Source organism: Salvia splendens, chromosome 1 (assembly GCF_004379255.2).
Source record: "Salvia splendens isolate huo1 chromosome 1, SspV2, whole genome shotgun sequence".
NCBI classification, from domain to species: Eukaryota; Viridiplantae; Streptophyta; class Magnoliopsida; order Lamiales; family Lamiaceae; genus Salvia; species Salvia splendens.
In genome coordinates this window covers 4366772-4381375 of record NC_056032.1, presented here as the reverse complement: position 1 = coordinate 4381375, position 14604 = coordinate 4366772, and the positions used below count along the sequence as shown (strand labels likewise).

Sequence of the window (14604 nt, the reverse complement as noted above, 5' to 3'; positions counted from 1 at the left end):
TTGAAGATCATTAAAATATATTCCCCATTTGATAAATATCAAATGCGGAATATATTTTAATGATCTTCAAGTACAACTTAGCCGCATCCTGAATGATCTATGAAATCTTACCTTGGAATCAACCTTTTTTTCTTGCAAAATGTTGCCCATTTTCTAAGCAAACACATATCAGCACGCTATATACACATTGCTGCATTTCTAATAGGGGCAATTTGATCTTCCAAAGCAATCAATGCATCTCGAACACACATAGTCAGAACATTATTCAAGCATCTAGCATGGAAAAAATCAGAACAAACTATCTATTAGTACTAATTTTTTCCATGCTAGATGCTTGAATAATATTCTGACTATGTGTGTTCGAGATGCATTGATTGCTTTGGAAGATCAAATTGCCCCTATTAGAAATGTAGCAATGTGTATATAGCGTGTTGATATGTGTTTGCTTAGAAAATGGGCAACATTTTGCAAGAAAAAAGGGTTGATCCCAAGGTAAGAGAACTACGTGGGCTTTGATTCCTCAATAAAATTGTGGATACATAGGCAACTCAACTTAAATTTGAAAAGTTTAACTTTGAAAGTTTAAGTTGATCTCAAGCCCTTTTCAATTTTTCCTTTTTCCCCCCCATTTCATTTTTTTTAAATTTACCTTCCGAGTCCGACGAGGCGACGAGCCGACGCCCGACGACACTTGTAAATTATATTACATTGTTGTATGTTGTTGTATTGTATACTTATGTATTGTAAATTGTAATGTATCGTTGTCCGTTACAACTCAAAATCAATAAAATTTATTTCATTTTCTCCTTATTCGTCTTATTTGTGCTTGAATTATGCATTGTCTTGTTCCGATTTGTTGTATAAAGCCAAATTTCAAATTTAAAAAAAAAAAAAATAATAATTGAACCGGCGAAACCGCCGGTTCAAAAACCGGAACCGCCAAAACCGCCGGAAAACCGGCGGTTCCGAACCGGAACCGGAACCGCCCGGTTTTCGAACCGGAACCGGAACCGTGAAATAGCCTCACGGTCCGGTTCCGGTTCCGCTTCCGCCAAAACCGGAACCGGCGGTTCCGAACCGGAACCGCCGGTTTTCGAACCGTGGGCATCTCTACTTGTAATATTAATTCTCGATCTGTTTAATCCAGAAATAAATATTATGATTAGTCAATTCGGTTTTCAATCATGCGCCACTTTATATTAAAATTAGAATTCCACACGTTTATGCGAGGAATTCTTATAAAAAATCCAAACTAGATAAACGAATATATATATATATGTAATAAAATTATTTACATGGTAAAAGTCAGGATAATAGTTTGTTAATTCTAGTTTTAATGGAATTAATATCATTGATGCGTCAAACTTGAAATGGTAGATTACAGTTGAGAAAATTACACGAATAGACTCAATATACATAAGTAATTTTTATGAAATTCAAACTTGAGAACTTTAAAACAAATAACAGTGAAGATAAAAGTAAAATAAAATAAGGTGAAGCTATTCAAACCAAAGGTAAAAAGGAGAGAAAAGTAAGGAAAAAGGTAAAGTGAGAAGAAAAGGATGTGTATGATATATGGCATGGTATGGTATGTATGTCAAAGTTAGGGTTGTCATCAAGCAAAGATAATCTCTCATTCAATCTTAAATCTCCTCTTTAACTCTTCTCCATTGAATAATGCTTTGACGTGTGCTTCTAATTTTTATTTATTTTCGGATTATGTTCAATTGTAAATAGAACGCTTGATTTTGCTTCGTTTTTACTCTCTCCCTCATCAATCCTTAGGTTTCATTACCTTTTACTCTTTTGCATCGTTTTTACTCTCTCCTTCAACAATCCTTAGGTTTCGTTATCTTTTACTCTTTTGCATCGTTTTTACTCTCTCCCTCATCAATCCTTAGGTTTCGTTACCTTTTACTTTTTTGCATCGATTTTGCTCTCTCTCGCTCACCAATCCTTAGTTTTTACATCATAGTATGCTTTAAACCAACGCATTCCTTCCTTCCCACATGTATTTTGTTTGGTTATATACCAAAACCCAAAAGTAGGCACTCATATTTGTCCAAAAGTAAGTTGTGGTAGGGTCCTTGATAACTATGCAACATTTCCATCTTTATCTCTTCTATCTCAAGACTCAATCACTCTCCTTTTTTATCCCACCTTTATTTTCCTACAGCTTCTTTGCATGGATGTCTCCTCCCATTTGCATGGTGCTGTTGCTTTTTCTATTTTCTTCCCCCAACAAATTTGTGATGACTTCTCATGAATGTACACATGTATTGATTGTATCATCAAGGTCAAACCCAAAAACATGCATTGTGTGACAAACAAACATATTATAGTGGCTGTCTCTGCTTTGCTTTAGTAGTTTCTGTCTTCCAATTGAGTAGTTTGAAACTCTCAAGACATGAAATAGTGGGACTTGTTCGTTTACTAAAAACTAGACATTTTTGTCTTGAGAAGTGGATTCTCCACTTGAGATGGGAGTATAGGTCTTGGTTTATCAGTAGGCCCAGAAATTGGCAACCCAATGTATATTGTAAATATCTATGATGATAGGAGTGTATATCAAGATCACATTTTTCATCCAACTTGTCTGATTGCAAAATATCTTCTTACTTACTAGTTGAGGTTACAAAGTTGAAGCAAATATTATACTAGTATCACTCATTTTCTTACTTCTTATCCTACTGAGCACTTGATTGAAAAATGAGCTGTTCAGCATATTAAAATAAAAATAAAAAAACAAACATTTTGTGGGTAAAGATTAATAAGACAGTGCATATGTTTTAAGAGTGGTTGAAGAGACAAATTCACCTGAAAGGAAGAGGCAATTTTGGCAAAACTATGTTTGGAAACTGCCTGTAGTGTTCTGAGATATACTATTTGGTTTAATTCTTAAATGTTTCATCTCATACTCCTTCCGTCCCATAGAAATAGGCCATTTAGGGTTGACACGAGTTTTAATGCGTAATTGATAAAGCAAGAGAGAAGGAGAAAAAGTAGGTGAAATTGTGTAGTGGATGTTGGGACCCATAAATAATAAAGTAATAAAAGAGAAGGAGAAAAATGTTGTCATAAATGGATATGGACTATTTGTATGGGAATGACGAAAAAGGAAATATGGTCTATTTCTATGGGACGGAGGGAGTATTATTTTTATGGCCTTTTGTTCACTAGATATAGATAACAAGTTGACAAATGTCTCTTTTTTTTTTCTCCCTAAAGTAAAGAAATCAATTATGATTCATGTTGCTAATAATAGCAGTAGAAAAGTTTGCAAGTATGGTCAATCCCTCTCTAGATAGGCATAGGTTAACATGTTTTTAGCTATACATCAATATCAACTGTAGTAGATAGTAACTAATAATGATTCAAGGGTTGAAAATGATGCCAAACTCAAACTCATGTGCAGCTCAAGATTTTCAGTTTATTTGAAACTCCAATTGAAAATAATACACTATGAATCTACTGGTCAATTACCATTTTGGAAGACCCTAGATCTGGGGCATGTAATGATCTATTTTATGTTAAAATTAAATTATTTTGGAAGGAAATCATACTTGCATACTGGAAGCACCTGGTCCTGGTGGATTTGTCCCCTTTCTTGCTTTGATGGCTCCAGAGCTGCTGGCATTATGAAGTTGAGCACGTTTGGCATCTCGATATAACCGACTTGCACCTTATTCACCTGATCAAATTCCATAGAGTGGTAGAAATGTTTTCACGAAAGAGTGAGCAAGTGCTCCTGTGAAAATGTAGCTGTCGACCCGATCCAGTATCCCTCCTGCTTACACAAAACAGACTGTTAAACGAGCAAAGTGTAAAGACACAATTTTTGTCAACGGTTGGCTCTGCTGCTACCAAACTAGAACATCTGATTCTCTAAACTAATAATGGCTACAATCAGATTGTAGATATGTGATGGAGATGACGGACTAGAACATGTTGAACGGCTTCTAATAGCACAGCCAGACACCATCTCACACAATGTTAAATAACAATGATACCAGGAGCTGATCAGTAGCTCAGCCATAGCTAGTTGTAATATGCATCCATAGAACAACCAAAAGTCATCCAGAGTACAAGAAACAGAGAACGGATACGAAAAATCTGTTAGAGTTAGTGCTTTCACTGCAACAACATAAACTAGAGTGCAGGTAGTGAATTTTTAACCTTTGGTGATCGTAAGATTATTTCTGGCAACTTTTAAGTGGTCCAAAGATGGTCAGCTATGAGCAACATCACAAATTACCCAAAGTAAGGCAAGACAGACACACACAACAATGAAAAACAAACAATATACTTGGGCCTTACCATGTCCCGGTATGAGAGATCCAGAATCCTTGACACCTGCATCTCGCTTGATCATGGACTCGGTAAGATCACCAAAAAGGGATCCAAAGAAGTTCAAAAACCCAAAAGCTACAGCACTGAAAACAAAGAGAAGTATCAGTTAACTATTCTAAAGGAGAATTCCTATGATGGTATTCTTTTGAGTTTAGACATCATAAATTTGCTGGATCATACAATGGAGTAGGAAGGACTCCAAAGTAGAAGGTACGGAGGAGCAAAGATGAAAATGTTAAACTTGAGCATTGAAACATGAAAACAAACCAAGTACCTCAGTGTAGAAGTAGGCCAGCAAAAGACCTTGGCCAATAAAACAGAAGTCGCAATACAACCACCTAATCCGACAAGAGTTCCCTCCCATGTCTTTTTCGGACTGACTGCAGTAAGTGGTGTCCGGCCAAAGGCCTGCACAAAATTCCCCAAGACGTTTGAGACTACATCTGGCCAAGAAAAAACTTTTAGGAGGAGAATAAATGAGAAAACTAGTTCGGGGAAAAAGAAAGTACCTTGCCACCAATAAATGCAAAAGTATCTGCTGCAATAATACTGCTAAGTGAGATCAAGGTGGCCACAAGACCTACTGTCCACATAGTGTTGCCACCAAGAAGGAGAGGCCAAGATGATGCAAATCCTACCAAACATACACACAGTTCAAAATATTTGTTCTAGCCATATGTAAAGCCAGTGCAATCTTGTAGAGATCTAATAGCATCGCCATCAAAAGTTGTATAAACTAAAATGATATAAGATCAGAGATCCCAAAAATAGGAGAGAATTTCAAATGCTTGAGATTATGGGAAGTCATTCACTAGCTATTTTCAAGAAACATTCAGGGTCAAATGAAGCATTTAACATGGGAGATTTGTGAAGTGGCATAATGTAGTACACTCTGCAGGGGAGCTAGGCAAGATCTTTTAGAAAATCAAATTCTATCGTCAGCTTGATATTCAGTTTAAACTTTTAATAGCCCAAAAACACTATTTTAAAGTCTTTAATCAATCCCCCTTGATCTGACAACATCCAGAGATATAATCTGAATGCATAAACTGAACAACCTAAATGGTTTTAGCATACACAGATGAAAGGGTAACGTAATTTTGGTATGTTCTGCGGCCAGAAGACAATATAGGTTAATCTCATGAACCAACAACCATTGCAAATGAAATCTCACTATCACATCACTATGGGACCTACAACTCAGAATGCCTTGCCTTCCTAATCTTCAGGGAACTGCATAATCCACTTGCTCAGTGCCTACACATAAAATATACACATGCAAATTCTTATGCTTTGCTGAACCCAAATAAATCTGTCACCCAATTGCTCAGCTGCCTTACCAAGTAGACATCCCAGTCCCTCCACTGAATCTAGGTGTCTACTACGATAAAACTTAAAGAAATAGCAAAGTATCCATAGAGGAAATACTACTCCCTTCGTCCACAAAAAATAGTCCCATTTGTGAACGGCACGGGTTTTAATGAGAAATTGGTAAAATAAGAGAGAGGGAGAAAAAGTAGGTAAAGTAAAAGAGAGTGGGAGAAAAAGTGAATAAAGTATGAGAGAGATGTGAAAAAGTAGGTAAAGTATGAGATATAAACTTTCCACTTATAGAAATGAGACTATTTTTTGTGGACATCCAAAATAACAAAATGAAACTATTTTTTGTGGACGGAGGGAGTAGTATATAATATATGGCCAACTTCATGCATAGATGCACTGAAATCCAGCAGAGTATAGGCAAGACTAAGATATTAATCATGTTCCTACCACAAATCCATATATTGACAGTTTGCATATGATCCAATGTTCTTTTACGATTCTCGAATCAAAAGACAAATAGAAAACTGCTTACTCGTATTCAATGCAGGAACTGCTAAACCACACCGCAGCTTAACCCAGAAACAAGGAAGATAGCCGCAATAGAAAAGTCCAAACATGGTACTACTAAGTTGAGAAAAGCGAGGATTTCCCCTCTGCACAAGGAGCGCCGTAGCAACAAAGAACGCCGCAGATGTCACAGATACATCAATATGTCCAAAGTATCTAAACAAACAAACATTCATAATAGTCAACTAATGAATCAATCTAAAAAATACTGCAACCCAAATTCTTCTCGAACTACCAAATCTGGGTGGCAAGCACTTTTAACATGCAATTACTATTAATGAGCACCAAATCAATATTGATAATTATTTTAAACTAAATTTTTCTAATTAAATCATAAATTTCCTTGCCCTCAACAAGGAAAAATCTTTTCTAGACACCTTTATTCCATGGGAAAGTTTCAATAGTCTCTTGGAGGCTTTATAGTTACAAACATGCAATACCAATAACCCTAATGTAGGAATAAAGCTGTCTTTGTAAAAAGTCATTTTTCAGCGACGAATAAAACAAAAGCTAACAGGGTAACAGCATATAATCAAAACAAATCGATCTATTTTCATTTACAAGAAGTTGAAAGCTAAGATCCATGTGCATGGCTAAAAAAAATCAGTATAACAATGAAGTTAGCAAAAAAACTCTTACAGTGTGAGCAGAGGCATAACACAACAGATAACAGAACAAGCTTGTGAAACAAATCGAGGAGGAGGAGTCATTCCAGAAGCAATGCCGCAACTTCTTATCAGCTCAAAGTACTCCCTGGAACCAGCAAACACTGCTGCGGAAAGGGCCACTGTGAAAACCCACTCTCCAGCTAATACTACTCCACCAACTAAAACTCCAATGCCCAGTCCAAATATAATCCTTTTCCTTAACTGACTTGTTTTTTCCCTCTGTTCCTCCTCTAAATTGCCCTCCCCCAATGGTTGATTGCCACTTTGAACTTCCTACAACATAACGGTGGTCCAGTTATGATGATACAAAGTTACAGCTAGCAAAGAGATCATAACAGAGAAAATATCAATAAAAATGTATAGTCTGTATCAGATATGGTCAATAAAAAAATATTATCCATATCTCACTTCTATAGTTAAATAGGATCCACACCCCTTAAATACTGAAAAGATTTGCTTTCTTGAGTTCCTCCCAAGTGTTGCTCCAACTGCAGCAATCAAATTATTTTCATTAAGAGAAAGTTGATAATTCTAGAATGGGATAAAGTCCAAGTTGCCCCACAACTATCTTCCGAGAATTTGGGGACAATTCCTTGAGCTTCGATTACAGGTCTATAGCTCAGGAATTGAGGGAAAAATCAATTTGGGGGAAAATAGTTTTAGGGTCAAAGTGCTCGCCAGAAATAAGTTTATGAGACAAAGTTCTTAGGGGGAAATAGTTGCGAGGACAATTTGAAGTCCCCCACTAGAATTAGACGACACATCATAGGTTTCAACTTTTAGTCTATTATGCAGCTTCCGTAGCTCTTTTACACCCTTGATGACATAGTATTATTTTGAATATAATCACCCACCAATCGTCGTTTGTCAAGCATTACCAAAATATGGATTTCAGCACGTAACTTAAGGTTTAAGCCATCAGCGTGATCCACAAAATTCAAATAATTAGAACACCCATGATTTTACAAGAACCAAGTGCAATGGTATAAATCTTTCACATGCTCATCATTTTCCAAAGCTCAACACTTTTGCCAACCTCTCTCTCTCTCTCTCTCTCCTGTAAAGATTTTTATATAAACATGCTAAATTACAACGTCGGCTCGTGTCAACTAGAGGGACAGTTTCCATTTCAAGATTTCAATCAAACACAGAGTTGGAATTCATCTTTCATTTTCTTTTCCATAACAGCGTATATTTGTTAAATCCCCCAATGACATCCATATCCAATTCAGAAATTTCAAAACCCCAAAGACTAAATAACAAAATAGTACTACTATATACATATAAGATTCATGAAGGAATTAGCAAAATGTTAAAACATACGAAAAATAAAAAACAGTTCTTGGCCATATTTGTACGTTCAAAGCTTACCTCATCAGCTAATTCACCGCCGTCGATTTGCTCCGGCCGCTCTGCGCTAGCCACTCTCAGTATCACCCGCTGGCGTTGATTGACTAGAACGCCCCTAGGAATTCTAGAAAGCCCTTGCACGCCACTATCGTTTACATCTAAGTTGAGCTTAATTTTCTGGAAATTCGATTGGGCGGCAAATCTCCGAAGGGTTGGCCAATGAAGAAAGTCAGAGTGGGAGCGGCCGGAGCTGAAAGAGAGCGGAATTAACGCAATTCTATCTAATTCTACAATCTGCGAAGACATTGAGAAGGTGGCAATTGTTTCAGACGGAGAGAGAATGCATAGGCGCAAGTTGAGAAGGGCGGCGGCGGCGCTTTCGTCGGCGGCGGGGATTTCGCCGGGGTTGCAGTTTGCACATTGGGAATATAAAAAACTTTACCGCCTTTAAATAACTTACTCACTCCATCCCATGTTTTATAAGTTAATAAAAAAAGATTAAAATAAGAAAGACGAATAATTAGATATAATGTTTCATTTTTAATGAGATAAAAAGACTATTTTTTCGTCAATGCACAATTTTAGAAATTATTGGCTAATGTATTTAATTGGAGAGAAAATATGAGTGTAAATATATTAAATTGAGAAAGAAAGAGAGTTGAATATATAATTATTAAAAAAATATTATATCCATCTCATTCAAGATGTCTACCTTTTTGTTTTAGTCCGTCTCACTCAAGATATCCACGTGTATATTCACTCCTTATTAAAAAACAATCAGTAGGTAAAATAAGATTTTGACTTAACCTAAATTTAAGCTATATATGAAGCCAAAATCATCATTTAAACTTGTGAGGAACGGAATTGGGATAAGAAACAAAGAAATACTTACCAAATACTGCTGAAAGAAAGGAACTTATGATAATAATGAAAAGAGATGTATAAAAAAAATGTGCTTAAGTTACATGATCAAAAGTAAATATGTGAAGCAACTACCACAGATAGACAAAGAATGCAATTTGAGCATATTACAAAAAAACCACCAGCAAACCAATTTAGGCATCTTTTCTAAAGAAACGGACGGCTAATTGACCACAATGCAATGCAATGCAACGCAGCACTTCAAATCCTCTATATATTTGAACGAGAAAGCAGCTGCCTTGGCACCAGCACAAGCAACAGAACAATCTCCTTTAATTATGTTCTCTTCAAGAGGTATCCCAATGCGATACCTATCAAGCAGGCAATGATGACATACGTAATTGGGATGCCCCCACCACGGCTTCTCCGCCTCAACATTTCCTGTGGAACATGAGCAAATGCATAACATACCGATCAGTTTGGCACCGAGTTCAATAAATAAATAAAAAAACCATATATATGCATAAAGAGAGAAGACAAACTGGTAGGCACACTCTGGACATCCAACCTAATTAAGTTTTGAATTCGATATAAATAAATCTTAGTTGGGGATTGATGGACACTACGTGGATTTAATTATAGTGGATGTATCCTACATTTTTGGCCTTGTTCAAATTAGCATGAGAAACCTATCTGGTTCTTTCTAGAAAAACATGCATTAAAATCCAACCAAAAGCTATATAATAGATGATAGGTGTCTGACACAACATTGATCAACTAATAGTGCTTGGTAGCTGGTATACAGAATGTGAACGATGAATCCCTGACACTTGCCCTTAAGGTCATTTGAATGGCCAAATTCACAGAAGAATATGAGACTAAAATGAAAATTTCAAGGTATACTATGTATTGAACCTGGATATGTAAAAAAATGAAAAAACAGGTAAAAATATAACTGACAGACTTTTCAGGATGATTATAGGTTTTGATGTGTCTATGATTTCAATCTGTCCAATACCTCGTTCAGGCTTGGTTGGAACATAAAAGAGACATGCTGATTCGGCTTACTAACTCTTTCACTCTCTAGAAAGAAAAAAAATCCAAATTTAAAAGATTGGAACAATATATTACCAGTTCTTGCTGAAACTTGTTGTTTTGCTGAATAGCAGAGCGTTTCTCCTCAGTCAGCCTTGAAATCAGTGCTTTAGCCTACAATAACAGATAACATTAAGCAAAGGCGGAGAACAAAGGTTTTATATTTGGCTGAAGAACCCAGTAATTTAACCCAATATGGACATTATTTTTTCCAAATATGAGTACATCATTTACAGAGAAAAATTGGTAGGGTTAAGAACTTTAACTACTGATAAGTTCGGATTTAACACCAAACTACAGAATGTCAGGAAAGAAAATCAGTCTATTTGCACCCTTTTCTATTCCCATGCTTAATTTATAAGTAGGATAACCATATGTGAATATTAACTTCCTGCGATTAACTTCATAAACGTGGTTGTGAAGGAACAATCTACATCTCTATCTTCCAACTATATCTTCAACAATATATTAACTTCCTACGATTAACTTCATACACGTGGTTGTGAAGGAACAATCTACATCTCTATCTTGCAACTATATCTTCAACAACTTAATAAACAAACCAACAAAAAACCTTGGCCACACCAGTTCCATCCAAAATAGAATGAAGATATGGACAAAATAACCATTAAGAATAGATTGCTGTAAATTTGGGTATAACCTCTGATGAGATCTCCTGTTGCTCAAAAGCCCCTTTAGACATCTGCAGTAATAAAGAAGCAGAATAATCACGGAGTTCCTAAATAATATGGAAAATGGTGTGTGCTGGATACAAAGCAAACATCCCTTACTTACATTGTTGAAATCAGAAGCTTGATTCAGAGTAGTCCCATTGTCTGACACTGAGGCCCTAGGCGAGGACCCTTCCTCTGAGCCCTCTCGCACAGGTGAAGGTGGTTGAGGGGGTGGAACATAGGTTACCTTCAACTTGCATTCATCAACCTGATTCCCTGAGGCTTTGCTGAACTGGAAAACAGAGTAGAAGTAAAAAGGCAGCAGAAGTACCAATTTCTGGCAAAAATTTTACTCATTAACCAAAACCACATTAAATAATGAAGACTCGTATACCATTTCAGCAGTAATATCCTTTGCAGAAGATCCAGGGCTCACAACTACACTCTGGAGGAGAAATTTATCCCTGCATCGCATGTCCGGAGGAGCTTCCTTTTGGGCTTGCATCATAACTTTATGATCATCAGACATTTTATAAATTCAGTAACTAAGTATATGATACTAGTTTCCAATCATTAAAAACAGTTTAATTGACTAAGTATGAATCAATTAGGTGACATATGAGATGCAGATAGATAGAAACGGACCTATAACATCACAAGTAGAGTGCGGAGACACAACTCCAGTGTTTGGCCTCACACAATACTTCTTTGGATTTGTAGTCTTCACCTTAATTTATCAACAAAAATCATGTGTGAACATTAGAACTACATATTTCCTCGTGCACTAAATTCGTCATTTTAAGCTTCTGCAGTATTTCCCAAACTAACAAGAAAACATCGAATAGGAAAAAAAAACTTCCAAAACTTTACCTTGAAAGCCACGAAGTTATCCGTTTTATTGGACATTCGCATGGAACACGAGATCTGTTTCTTCAACTCGACTGTCATAAACAGAGCATGAGCAAGAGAAAATATTAACCACAAAGATATAGATCTAAATCACAAAATTAAATCAACATCTTCGGAATTTCCCCAAAGTAGCAGAAACTTGCAGAAAAAAAAATAATCGACTACAGAAGTAGAACCCCCCGCCCAAAGCCCTCCACAAACAAAAAGAACTGAAAAAACTCAATTACATGGGAATTGAAGTTCGAGCGGTTCGATTTGGAGAAGGTCGCCGTTACTCATTTCTAACCGGATCGCCGATCTACCCACCGGATAATTGAGGGTACCACGTAATTACTGCGGAATCCAAACGCTTTCACCGGCGGCAGCGGTGGCCGAAATGAAGAACGCGGAAGAAGATTGGGAGATCTGGGGTTTTCGAATTTCTGGAAAATGGGTATATGCAGTTGTTCAATGTGGAGAAAAAAACAGTGTAGGAGTATTAAATAATTAAATAATGGAAAGTGCAGTTTAGTGAAATACGTAAAATTAAATTTAATAAGACGAGGTGCATTATTGCTCAGTTCATGCCAAATGAAACGTAAAATACTAGTGTATCAATACGAATAAGAGGTACAACTGTATCCGATTATTTTTAGCATTATTATATACTTGTAATAATTAAATATTATCCACCAAACTTACTAAAAGACTCATTTTTATATACATAATAGCAGTACATTGTTTTGTCATTTTGCCATTTTACCTTTTGAGTTTAGTCCAATAGTCTAACAATAATATGAAATATTGAAGAAATTAATGGAGTTGGATGCTAATTGAGAGATCCGAACAAAGAGAACGAACGAAGAAAGAAAGTAGAAAGTTGATTAATCATTATAATTATAATTAGTATTGAATATTTATCTACACATTGGCATATACATTCTTTTAATCATTTGTCTAACTGAAACTAGCAAGTATTGAATATTTAATTAAAGCTTCAACTAATCTTTATCAACCTTCTAATTATTAATATCCTTTAACGTTCCAATAACACTTTTGCGGAGTTTTCCAACTAGGTTTTTTTTTTGGTAACATAAGCAGGCTATGTCCTAGCTAGGAAGAAAGTAAATTAACAAAAGTAAGAATGGCATGAAACATATTTTATTTTGAAGCAGCTAACTACTCAGAACCGTCGGCGGAGCCTCTAGAACATGGACTCCTCCAAGAAAACTATAAGTAAAACGTGACAAAAAATCAGCAGCAAAATTACATTTTCTGTGCACATGTTGAATCACAATAAAATTAAAATCTTTGAGCATGCCGCGCACCTTCCATACTAAAGGCCGGCAGTTGATTGAGATATCAAAATGACCCATAATCATCGTCACACCAACAAAACTATCACTCTCTAACTCTCGTTTGTGATATCCTCTCTCCTTGGTCAATTGTAGCCCATAAAATAAATATCAAACCTCTGCATTCAGAATAGAGTTGTTCCCAATGCTAGCCACAAAACCATATACAGCCTCCTAGGGTGTTACGAAAGAGACCACCCCAAAAGCTTGTCCTGACCCCCTTCTAGAGACACATGTGTATTTAATTTTAAGGTCATCCGCAACGCTGTCTCTTAACCGTCTCAGCTTTTCACTATTCATGGCTCCACTGTACTTTTCATCTCATTTCTTAACTAAGAGACAACACCTGCAACCCTCCATCTCTTACCCGTCTCTTAACCATCTCATCCCTTAACTATTCATTCAATTTCATCTTTTATTTTTATTTCCAACAAATTCAATTAATAAAAACACACTTCATTAAATAAAATAAAATAAAATAAAATAAAATAAAATAAAATTACAACTTCAAATTCTAAAAAAATTTAAAAAACACATAATTAAAATCCTACAAAAATATTAAAAATACATAATTTAATTTCTTCCGCGCACTCTACTGATTGCCAAAGTTTGCCCAAATGTGCTCCATTAGATCATTTTGGAGTTGGGCGTGGGCGGTAGAATCACGTGTCCTTGCCCGAATACACAACCGATCTTGCATAGACGGATGCACTCCACTGCGAGGCGGACTACTTGCGGTAGAGCTTCCCGGGGTTTCAAGGTCGAACCAATTTCCCGCCTCAGGTCCTTCGTCGGCTACAATCATGTTGTGCAAGATTATGCACGTATACATGATGTCTACCATATTCTCCATAAACCACGTACGAGCCGGGGCTTTGATAATGTTGAAGCGAGCTTGGAGAACCCCGAACGCTCTCTCCACATCCTTGCGAGCAGCTCTTGCTTCTGCGCAAAAAGAGCCTGTTTTTCGTTCACTGGCCTGTTGAACGTCTTCACGAAGGTTGGCCACTTCGGGTAGATGTCGTCGGCAAGATAGTACCTGATTTTATACTGCTGGTTGTTAGCGATGAAGTTGATGGCCGGCGCTTTACCATTCAAAACTTTGGTGAAGAGGTCGGATTGGTTGAGCACGTTGGCGTCGTTGTTCGATCCGAGGACCTCGAAATATGCATGCCAAATCCATAGCCGGTAGTCGGCAACGGCCTCGAGTATAACAGTGGGGCGAGTGCCTTTGTGGCCGCTCGTGTATGACCCCCTCCACGCCACAGGACAATTCTTCCATTGCCAATGCCTGCAATCGACGCTGCCCAGCATCCCGGGGAATCCGTGCACTTCTTTGTGAAGTCGTGTGACTGGGACGGCCAACGACGTCAAACCCTTCTTGGAAGAACTCTTCCCGGGCTGCCAACGTATTTGCGATGTGCATAAATAGCCGTTTCCGCATGCGGAAACGGCGACGGAAGTAGGTCTCTC

The 14604-nt window shown here is 37.0% G+C and overlaps 2 protein-coding genes across 2 annotated transcripts; both read right to left on the bottom strand.

The window, feature by feature from the left end:
• Nucleotides 1-3381: 3381 nt before the first annotated feature.
• On the bottom strand, nt 3382-8691 carry LOC121794253 (phosphatidate cytidylyltransferase 4, chloroplastic-like). The gene is made up of 7 exons (XM_042192339.1): nt 8280-8691; nt 6880-7181; nt 6206-6396; nt 4860-4984; nt 4625-4758; nt 4318-4433; nt 3382-3787 (listed from the first exon to the last, which is right to left on the bottom strand). Exons 1-7 carry the CDS (start codon nt 8562-8564, stop codon nt 3696-3698), a joined length of 1245 nt encoding a protein of 414 aa, XP_042048273.1. The 5' UTR covers nt 8565-8691; the 3' UTR covers nt 3382-3695.
• A 483-nt stretch (nt 8692-9174) lies between these two features.
• On the bottom strand, nt 9175-12291 carry LOC121794245 (vesicle-associated protein 1-1-like). The gene is made up of 8 exons (XM_042192329.1): nt 12025-12291; nt 11759-11829; nt 11534-11615; nt 11283-11398; nt 11010-11180; nt 10876-10917; nt 10251-10328; nt 9175-9560 (listed from the first exon to the last, which is right to left on the bottom strand). Exons 1-8 carry the CDS (start codon nt 12074-12076, stop codon nt 9456-9458), a joined length of 717 nt encoding a protein of 238 aa, XP_042048263.1. The 5' UTR covers nt 12077-12291; the 3' UTR covers nt 9175-9455.
• Between the last annotated feature and the right edge of the window lie 2313 nt (nt 12292-14604).